At 42.2% G+C, this 10,584-nt stretch overlaps 1 protein-coding gene across 1 annotated transcript; it reads left to right on the top strand.

Moving 5' to 3' along the window:
* Positions 1-549: 549 nt before the first annotated feature.
* slc30a5 (solute carrier family 30 member 5) lies at positions 550-10,346 on the top strand. The gene is made up of 15 exons (XM_044012808.1): positions 550-1,105; positions 1,200-1,322; positions 1,435-1,501; positions 1,665-1,750; positions 1,847-1,934; positions 2,962-3,049; positions 3,136-3,212; positions 3,309-3,479; positions 4,422-4,710; positions 5,517-5,725; positions 5,804-5,961; positions 6,047-6,176; positions 6,955-7,521; positions 8,349-8,477; positions 8,593-10,346. The coding sequence occupies exons 1-15, from the start codon at positions 1,035-1,037 to the stop codon at positions 8,761-8,763; spliced, it is 2,424 nt and encodes an 807-aa protein (XP_043868743.1). The 5' UTR covers positions 550-1,034; the 3' UTR covers positions 8,764-10,346.
* The last annotated feature ends 238 nt before the right edge of the window (positions 10,347-10,584 follow it).

Raw genomic sequence — 10,584 nt, 5'->3', positions numbered from 1 at the left:
ATCTAATGGTGGCCTAAGACTTCTGCACAGTACTGTATATATTTATAATCGTTTGTAGTTGTATTCTTTACGTGCTGTATCGCACATCCTGTCACCCTGGCCTTCAAAGTAAGAGTAACTGACTTTTTTTGTACTACTTCCTGTACACACCTTTTCGAAAAGAAAAAAAAAGCTTACAGTAGTTATTCTTACAAAATAAACTACACGTTTTTATTCCACAACTAGTGTAAAACATTAGCGGTAACAGGAAGTTGAAACCACGACTCTAGCCACAATATGGCGGCCTTTGTAAAACAACATCCTTGTCTAATCTACATTTAAAAAGAAATGCTTGTTCTGTTGTTCTAATAATACTAATAATACTACTAATAATGATAATAACAAAAATAATAATAATAATAATAATAATAATAATAATAATAATAATAATAATAATAATAATAATAATAATAATAATAATAATAATAATAATAATAATAATAATGATAATACGTCAAATCTGCGCAGGAGTGACGCTCTCGAAAACACGTACGTGACGTGGCACGTTAACACCGTGTCCGGAAGTGCCGTGTATGCTGAGCGTCTTCTTTTAGCAGTAGCTAACAGTTACACTTTTCTGTTTCACTCTCGACTTTAGCGTTTACAGTGTTAATGTTCATTAAATTTCCCCCCCGTTTTTATATTTACGCGAAGTGAGCGGCGGCATGTTTGAGTGACGTTCACCGTCTACAGGTTGACGTGTCGCGCGGCTGCGAACTTTGGATAAGAAGCTAACTGGCGTTCCAGATGGTTTAGTCAGTTAGCAGGCTAGTTAGCAGGCTAACAGGGTGACAGACTGTCATGTTTACATTTGTTAATATAGGTTTTTAAATGAATGTACAGACTTTAATTTACTTTTGAGCTGTAAATATGCTGCGGATTAGTTTCACTTGTCAGACAGCAGCGGTGACATTAGCGGTGATGATGATGAGGTAACTGGAACATAAAATACTGGAACTGGACTTTCAGTGGTTTTGATTTCTTTTTTTTTTAAAATGGAGGATAAATACAGCAGCAACGTTCTGTCAGGAGGAAGACTGGGCATGGTGGAAGTGCCTGATTCCAGGTATGTTTCAAAGACAGAATCAGTGCTCTCTATAATTGCCATGCTCTTGCTTCACCACTAATATATTACATTTCTGAATCTTTCTCCTCCTCAGGTTAACCAGGTACATAGTTCTGCTGGTCGTGTCAAAGGTCCTTAAGGCTCTCGGGATCTTTGAATCCTACGATATCCTCAAAGTTGTTCATATTGTCCAATTCGTCTTTATACTAAAACTAGGGTAAGTGCTCCTAAACATATTACAGAACCGATTTTATTGGGATTTCTTAAGCATTTATTAGTCATTTTGAACAGGCTGATGGAAAGAGCTGTCCTCGTTTGTTTTTTTCCAGGAGTGCTGTTATTCTACTTTTCTTCCAAAAACCTTTCTCCTCTGGTAAAGCCATACCAAAAAGACAGGTGTGTTTCATTTCTGGTCTGTTTTAATGTGAATATCATGTTTCTTTTATGCCTTACCGACATTTTATTGTCGTTTTCTTGTTTGCAGTTTCAAGAAATGCTTTAGTTGCCCTTCATTGTTGTATTAATGCTTCTGTTACTCTTCTGTTTCCTCTCTTTTTAGTGGATAAAGTTACTAAAGCATGCTGTTTTCAGCTGCATCATCTCTCTACTGGGATTCTTTGGTCTCACTCTTTGTGGACCTTTAAGGTAAAGTGTTATCCACATTCTTGCCAAATGAAACTAATCTCACACACTGTCACTCTGTGACCTTTTTAAATGCTGGCTCTCTCTCGGCTTCCACAGGACGCTGTTGCTGTTCGAGCACAGTGACGTGGTGGTCATCGCTCTCCTCGGTGTCCTGTTCACAAGCTCAGGAGGGGGTCCGTCCAAGGTAAGGAGGACACTCGACGTCCTATCTCTGAAACCTACAGTCCATCCCATTCATCCGTTAGCTACTGTTTCATCCTCCACATGAGGGTCATGAGGGACCTGAGGCTAAACTCAGCTGACGGTTGTCTCACAACATGAAGGTCACTGGTTTGCTCGTGGGTTTTCTTCAGTTTCTTCCCACAGTTCACAAACAAACACAACAATGAGGTTAATTGTACATTTTAAACTGACCGTAGGTGCGAATGTAAGAGTGAATATTTATTTTCTCTCTGTACCATTTATCCCTTTCTGTTTAGGGTTGTGAAACTGCAGGTATTTTCAATATTGGAAACTTTCTATGAGAATATGATGGGGAAAACTGGAATTCTTTAGACGTTTGTGGCTGAAAGGAAACATTTGCTCAACTAATTAAGTTCTACTGTTTTTTTAATTGTATAATTTTTGCACGCATGTCTGCTGCTTATGACAAAAGCAAATATTTATGTTTGTATATGACCCAGTTTCTTTAAGTTTCCAGTCAACTCTCGCTCATTCCCTTAATTCCCATGTAAGGTTTGCAATTTGGGATATTTTAAAATTAATAAATTCCTCAAATTTAAGTTCCCGTGGAAGGTTTCTGGAAATTTACAGTGAATTTTCCACCCTTAGTTGTGGTTAATAAGGACCCTATGATTTCTGTGTGGCTGTGGAAAACAAATTAAACAATATCAAAGGATGTCAACTCCCACTTAAACCCAGACTCTCGCAACATTTGTCATGATTTTACAGAAATGTCATCATTTTCTTAGCAAGATTTTGAAACATTTAGCCAAGAAAATATTACCAGAGATGACGTAAGAAGTCAGGATGTTCAGGAATAACTCCTGACTGACTTTTATGAGTGCGATGATATGATGTTCTGTAAACTCTGCCAGCAAACGATCAGTGACTGTGACGGCCACTTTTGCCGTTTTATTCACATTTCAAGAAGTGTTTAAAAAAACCCGTAAAAGTAAAGGGTTATATGATGTTTTTCTGTTTCTGCACAGACCAGAGGTGCTGCCCTCTTCATCATCGCTGTGATCTGCCTCCTCCTCTTTGACAACGATGATCTCATGGCAAAAATGGCTGAACACCGTATCCTTTGCTCGTCACCGACACCGAACACGATGTCATCACTGTTTTGTTTTAAATTGTGTTTACCTTGACTCCTCCTCTTTAAGCTGAAGGACACCATGACAGCGCGCTCACTCACTGCCTACACACCGCCATTTCACTTTTAGGGGTCGCGGATCACAAAGTAAGTGAGACTTAACGTGCATTACGGTAACGTACGTTTACTGCTTTTTTTAAACTCTTTTTTTATCATGTTAATTTCCACTTTTCATCCTTTCAGGGCGGAGTTGTGCTGCTGGTGGCGTCTCTGTGTCTGAAGGTGGCGTTCCACTCGGCCTCCAGGAAACTGTCAGTGGAAATCGGCGGTGCGAAACGTCTCTACGCCCTCGACAACCTGGTGTCTGCCGTGGTTCTGCTGCCCTGGGTCGTAGTGCTGTCGGTGACCACTGATGTAAGTACAAAGACCGCGGTTTCGACAGCAACACAGCTTTATACGTCCATATACTTGTCATTATGGTAGAACTTCGGGACTTCCGTGGAACGAGCGTCCAATCACAGACGAGATTCACCAGCACTTAAACGCATGTTTATGACGTCAGCTTCTCAGTACTGAAATTCCTAAATGGTTGAAAAACTGCCAGATATCAAGTTATCTTGGACAAAAAGGGGCAGAAGAACTCACTCATTCAGCATTTTGGCAGTTTCACAGCCATTAAGTCAAAATAAATCCAGGCGACCTGGTCATATGAGGGTTAAGGCCCGAGCACTGTATTGTTTTTAATTTGGTTATAATATTTATTATCTTTTACCTAAAGGGGCGTGTCTTTGGTGGGGCTTAAATGTGCATGAAACTTTTGAAACTGCTTAAAATTCTGTTGTTGTTAGCCAAGGGTGTTGCTAAGTGGCTTCACAGCATTCCTTAAAGTCAGCCCCAGAACCTGTTTGCGTTCATACACTCTGTTCAAGACGTATCTGAAATCCAACAGGAAGTCAGCAGCTGCTTTGATTTTTGACGCTTTAGCGACTTAAAATAATATCTTTCTCAAAGGTGCACATTTTTACAACCTGCTTTTCACAGATCAGAGAGCAGTAGCTGCTGTGGAAGTTACTTAATTAACATGGCAACAAATGCCGTAATGGTAGTGTTGACATGTAAACATCACCTAAGCTGCACTGCGTAATAAAGCCAGTAGGTGGCAGCAGTGGCCATTTGACGTGATGCAATACAAACAGTATGTCAATCATTACATACATACGTGACGTAGCATGAGGTTGTGTAGGTGTTTGTTTGTCCGTCCAGTTTCCTGCGTTAGCGAGGGCGGAGTCAACACCTCTAATTAACTCATTAGCTCGTCGTCACTGACTGGTTTTTCCGCTCCGTCTCCTCCACCAGAGCAAAGTGGAGTCGTGGTCGTCGCTCGTGCTGCCGTTCGGGATGATCATCTTCTCAGTGATGATCCTGGAGTTTTACGTCGAGGCCGTCTGCAACGCCAAGATGGAGACGCCCCGGTGTGCCCGCTACGGCGCCGCCGCGCTCTTCCTCAGCGCCCTGCTGCTGGCCAACTTCTGGACGCACCCGCTGACCGACCAGCTGCGCTCCATCGGCAAACCGCCCCAGCAGGTCAGCACGGAGCACGTGCTGTCCGGAGGAGTGATCGTCAGCGCCATCTTCTTCATCATGTGTAAGTGGGTGGAAACTGGCCGGGTGGCTTTAAAGGGACAGTCCAGTTTGTTTTATTACACACTCTCAGTGTCTTACATGCAACTGATTGTGTTCCTGGACCCAAACAAACAAGGAACACAAGGAAAAACTGATTGTAGCCACTTAACAAAGGGCTGACCAGCTTAAGAATATGTCTGGGATTTAATCACACAGGAGTTGATTCAGTCAGTCAGTCAGCTCAGAATAGATTGGGACACAGGGAAAAACAATTTTTCTCCACATAACAAAAATCTCACTTCTTAAAATCTACACCTGCTTAAGTCTGTCATGTTTGCCACTCTATCTCTATTTAAACAACATTTTTTGGCCAAAAAACTAAACTTTGTGTGACTCTTTGTCAATCGCTCACTCCCTGCACCAAACTCCATAGAGAAAACCAGCAATTTTACATCACAGCACACAGGAGTTGTTGATCCACTGCCGCCTCCATCACTAAGTTCAAATGTCTTATTTTGTGACTTCTGTGTTTGAAATCCTTTATTTGGATTTCCTGCAGTGACACAAAGTGACCACACGAGGCAGTAGATCAGCAGCTCCTGTTTCCCTGTGAGCTAAAAACACTGTTTTTGTCAATGGGATTTGGTGTGGGAGAGTAAGCAGTTTACAAACTTAAGCTTCCTGTTGGAAAAGACTGTCAAATGGCAAAATTAAGCTGTGAATATATTCTTAATGTATCACAGAACCTGTTTTCATGTTTTCCCGGTGTTTTTACTCCCACACACACACACCTGCAGTTAAACGTCCTCGCATCTCTCCTCCCCGCAGCGTCCGGCATCCTCTCGTCTCCGTCGAGGAAAGGTCAGAAGGGCACCCTGGTGGGTTACTCGCCTGAAGGCACGCCGCTGTACAACTTCATGGGCGACGCCCTGCAGCACACGTCGCAGTCCCTGCCGCGGTTCATCAAAGAGTCGCTGAAACAGATCCTGGAGGAGTACGACTCCAGACAGATCTTCTACTTCCTGTGTCTCAACCTGGTGCGTTCACTTTAACCGTTTCTGGCAGTTGCTTCATAAATCCAAGAGATTAACGGGTTGTTGTTCTACCTCTTTCAGGCTTTTACCTTTGTGGAGCTGTTTTACGGCGTTTGGACCAACAGTCTTGGACTCATCTCTGATGGTTTCCACATGCTCTTCGACTGCTCTGCTTTAGTCCTGGGCCTGTTTGCTGCTCTCATGACTCGCTGGAAAGCTACCAGGATCTTCTCCTACGGGTAAAGTCTCACATGAGAGTGATTTTCATGAGGAGGAGTCGGAAATGTGTTTGAAAATGAAATGTGTCTTCTTCTGCTGTTGCAGCTTCGGTCGTGTTGAGATTCTGTCTGGTTTTATCAACGGTCTCTTCCTGATGGTCATCGCGTTCTTTGTCTTTGTCGAGTCCGTCACTCGTTTGTTGGATCCACCAAATATCAACACAGACATGCTGACTGTGAGTAAACTGTCCTCCACTCATCTCATCACTTCTTCTTCTTCTAAAACTACTGCTACTTCTGCTATTATGATTACAAAAACTACCACAACTAAAACTACTATCATTGACTGTATAAACTTGTAACTTGATACAGGTGTTGTGTATCTGCTCCTGGTCTCTCTCTTTCTCTCCCCCACCTCTCCTCTGTCCCCCATTTTCCTTTCACCCCAACCGGTCAAGGCAGATGACTGCACATGAGTGAGCCTGGTTCTGTCAGAGATTTCTTCTTCTGTTAAGAGGGAGTTTTTTCTCTCCACTGATGCCTAGTGTTTGCTCATTGTGTGAACTGTGGGGTTCTCTGCTCTCCTTGATGTTGTCTATGTACAGAGCCTTGAGATCATGTACGTTATGTTTTGGCGCTATACAAATAACATTGAATTGAATTACTACTGCTGCTATAACCAAAACTGCTATTATTCCTGAAACAATTACTACTGTGCTAAAACCACACTATGGGGCCTTGTCAGCCACTCACTCTCCTGCACTAAAGTCCATTGAGAAAATGAGTGATTTTACAGGACAGCAACACAGGAGTTGTTGATCGACTGCCGCCTCCATCACTGAGTTCAGAGGTGTTTGTGACTCTGTGTCACTGAAGAAAATCTGAATGAAGGGTGAACTGACCACACGAGGCAGCAGTGGACCAGCAGCTCCTGTGTTTTTGTCTGTGGAGTTTTGGTGCAGGAGAGTGAGTGAGTCTGAAGATGTCACTCACTCTTTGCTCCTCCTCCTGCAGCCCGTCTCAGTCGGAGGGTTACTGGTCAACCTGGTGGGCATCTGTGCCTTCAGTCACGCTCACTCCCATGGCGGCAAAAGCTGCTCGTCACACGAACAGAGCCACTCCCACAGCGAGCATGGCCACTCCCACGGAGGAGGAGGAGGTCACGGCCACTCCCACGGAGGAGGAGGAGGTCACGGCCACTCCCACGGAGGAGGAGGTCACGGACACTCCCACGGAGGAGGAAGTCATGGCCACTCCCATGGAGGAGGAGGTCATGGACACTCCCACGGAGGAGGAGGAGGTCACGGACACGCCCACAGCTCAGGGGGTGGAGGCATGAACGCCAACATGAGAGGTGTATACCTTCACGTCCTGGCCGACACGCTGGGCAGCGTCGGCGTCATCATCTCCACCATCCTGATCCGGCAGTTTGGCTGGCTGATCGCCGACCCCATCTGCTCGCTCTTCATCGCCACACTCATCTTCCTCAGCGTCATCCCTCTGCTGAAGGACGCCTGCGAGGTTCTGCTCCTGCGAACGCCGCAGGAAAACGAGAAGGACCTGAATATCGCGCTGGAGAAGGTGAGCACACAGAGAAACCTGTCTTTTATTTGTTGATCTAGATTTATCTCGCTGTTAGACTTTTCTGGACAGAAACTGAAGTCCATTGTGAAAATCAGTGATTTTAGCTCACGGGGCCACAGGAGTTACTGGTCCACTGCTGCCTCGTGTGGCCAGTTTCTGTCATTGAGCTAAATCTGACACCAAATTCACTAAATAACACATTTGAAGACACTGATGGAGGCAGCCGTGGATCAACAACTCTTCTTGTCTTATGATTTTTCTTTTTTACGCAGTATAAATGAACACATCCACATATGGGAATCTTTAAAACACATTGTCTGTGTCAAATGATATAAATGACAACACTGCCCTCTAGTGGCCATGGCTTTAAACACACAACACAAAATGAACCACAGCCACAATTACATTCATATAATGTTATAATACTAAATATTTTTGTATTCATATTCTTGTGAGAAATCAGCGAATCTTAAACTACATAAAATTCATCAACTTTATATATATATGTGGGTGTTTTTATAACTGATTAGCTGTTGTTTATTTTCTTCATTCACTTTTTTGTCGTCCGCTCCATAAAATGTAAGCAAATGTTGAAAAACGTCATTGTTTTTAAATTAAACCACAATAATAAAGTTTTTATAATTTGTTTCTTATGTGGAGCAAAGAAACCAGAGAGTATTCACACATTAGAAGCTGAAAATGCACATTTAAAGAACGTAAACACAGTTACATTTCAGCAAATCTTCAAAAATCAAAAATAGAATCTGAATCAGAACAGCTGATTTTTAAAGCGTAGTTTTCCTCATGGTGTTAACTTGTTCCAGGTGGAGAGGGTGGAAGGAGTTCTGTCGTACAGAGACGCTCATTTCTGGAGACACTCGGCCAGCGTGGTCGCAGGAACCATCCACCTGCAGGTCATGCCCGACGTGGTGGAGCAGAGGATCGTCCAGCAGGTCAGTAGTAGCAGCAGCAGCAGCATCAGCAGCATCAGCAGCAGCAGCATCAGCAGCAGCAGCATCAGCAGCATCCTCTGACTCTCCCACGTTTGTTTCCCTCTTTGATTTCCAGGTGACCACCATCCTGAAAGACGGCGGCGTGAATAACCTGTCGGTGCAGGTGGAGAAGGAGTCGTACTTCCAGCACATGTCAGGACTCAGCACCGGTTTCAACGAAGTCCTGGCGATGACGCAGCAGATGGAGGTGATGAAGTACCTGAACGACGGCACGCGCATCATGTGATCTCTGCGCTGTGTGTGCGCGCTGTGTGTGGGACCAAAACAAGACTTTGTGATTCTGTTTTTTTTCTCTCTCCTCTGATAATGTACAGTGTAAGTATGTGGTTTAAATAAATCTGAATATATTGGTTTTATCACAAAGTGCTGGAACTTCTTTCCCTTAAGATCTCAGAAGGTTTATAAGTCATGTCACAGCAGCCTGATTATCCTGTTGATGTGATCATGGTGCATTCCAGTTGTAGTCACAAGTTACAAGCTACCTCCCGAACCTCGACCTGGTGAGTACGAATCCTTGTCATACAAATGCCTCCACTTTAACTGTTACGGCACCTCTGCCTTGTTTGTCGCACAGTAAATAATTAGTACAAATAATGTTTGTGTACTTGTGAGCAAAATCGCAAAATACTGTGTTTTTATTTATTTTGCGAACAATAGTTAACAAGAGGTATGTTTGCGTCAGTGTATTTTTCCGACTTCTCAAGAACTAGGAGCGACGCCACCTCCGTTGATGCCACCGCTCCTAGTTCGGACCTCCGACTTCCGATGTAAATGGAACGCATCATAATGACAAGCGTTACTAAATGTAAACTAAACAACAGTTTTATCGTAAAAAATTACATTTTGGCGTATGACCTCATGAGTACGTTTTCTTGTCGTACAAACGACTGTTAAACTATTTGTCGCACAGTAAATAATTCGTACAAATGATGTTCGTTGTTATCGACTGGTATTTTGCAAACAGCAGCTAACTCGAGGTACGTTTGTGTCTGTGTGTTTTTCCTGACTTTGGATGTAAATGGAACGCCTCCTAATGACGTGTATTACTAAATGTTACCGAAACACAAACAACAGTTTTATCGCAAGAAAGGCATTTTCACATCCCTGTCGTACAAACACCTCTAATTTAACATTTCTGTCTTATTTGTCGCAGTAAGTAATTCGTACAAATAATGTCTGTGTTGTCGACGATGGCTAACCCGAGGTACGTTTACGTCCGTGTATTTTTCCGACATCTCAAGGGAGCGGCAGCGTAATCTCAGGGGTGACATCGCTCGGAGTTCGGTCCTCCGACATTCTGATTTACTAAATGTTAACGAAACACAAGCAACATTTTTATCGTAAAAAGAAACAGTTTTCAGACGATGAACTTTGAATATTCTTTTAGAAGCTTTGGTCGTGGTATTTTTCAAAGTTCGCTATTCACATTTTTAACAAACACAGTGGATTAATGTCTGGATTACGCCACAAATTTGCTGAACTTTTTCCCTCCAAGAAAGTTCAGATTTATGTGTAAATGTTTTTTGTTTTTTTTTAAGTTTAATATACTAAACATCTCTAGGAAATAATTTGTTTACTTCATTTGAAATATTAGCTGTTAAACTTAAGACTGTCACAATTTTGCTCTTGTCACGGTTTTTGTTTTTACTTTTACATTTTACTTTTACTTGGAGGTCTCAAACTCGTGGGCCAATTTTTAGATTTAATATTGAGTTATGAGTTGTGTCTGTTTGTTTTTGTTATTTATACATCATAAATACGTGTGGGGTTTTTTAAATTGTGGGCTAAATAAACTGTTTCACACTTTTATTTTGAATTTCTTTGAAATCTCCTCACTAATATCATGATTTAAACACATTGATGGTAGAATTTCCATCCAAATTCTTTCAGTTTTGCTCATTTTATTTATTGATCTTAATTAAATAAATTCAATATAATATATTTGAATAGATATTTAGATAGATATTTTCTGTGAACGATTGTTTTATTTTGACTTACTATAATTCTCATGAATGGTACTTTTTTTTTTACACAATTATTCTCATTT

The sequence above is a fragment of the Solea senegalensis genome, linkage group LG21, assembly GCF_019176455.1.
Source record: "Solea senegalensis isolate Sse05_10M linkage group LG21, IFAPA_SoseM_1, whole genome shotgun sequence".
In the NCBI taxonomy this organism is placed as follows: domain Eukaryota; kingdom Metazoa; phylum Chordata; class Actinopteri; order Pleuronectiformes; family Soleidae; genus Solea; species Solea senegalensis.
The sequence above is the reverse complement of the archived record's forward strand: the minus strand, read 5'-3'. Positions and strand labels throughout refer to the sequence as shown.

What these genes read in the sequence shown, in the direction of transcription:
- slc30a5 (XM_044012808.1), top strand. Translation starts at nt 1,035, where the DNA reads ATGGAGGATAAATACAGCAGCAACGTTCTGTCAGGAGGAAGACTGGGC. An exon ending in GTCTTTATACTAAAACTAGG is followed by an intron (nt 1,323 to 1,434) that starts GTAAGTGCTCCT and finishes GTTTTTTTCCAG; the next exon opens with GAGTGCTGTTATTCTACTTT. An exon ending in CAGGAGGGGGTCCGTCCAAG is followed by an intron (nt 1,935 to 2,961) that starts GTAAGGAGGACA and finishes GTTTCTGCACAG; the next exon opens with ACCAGAGGTGCTGCCCTCTT.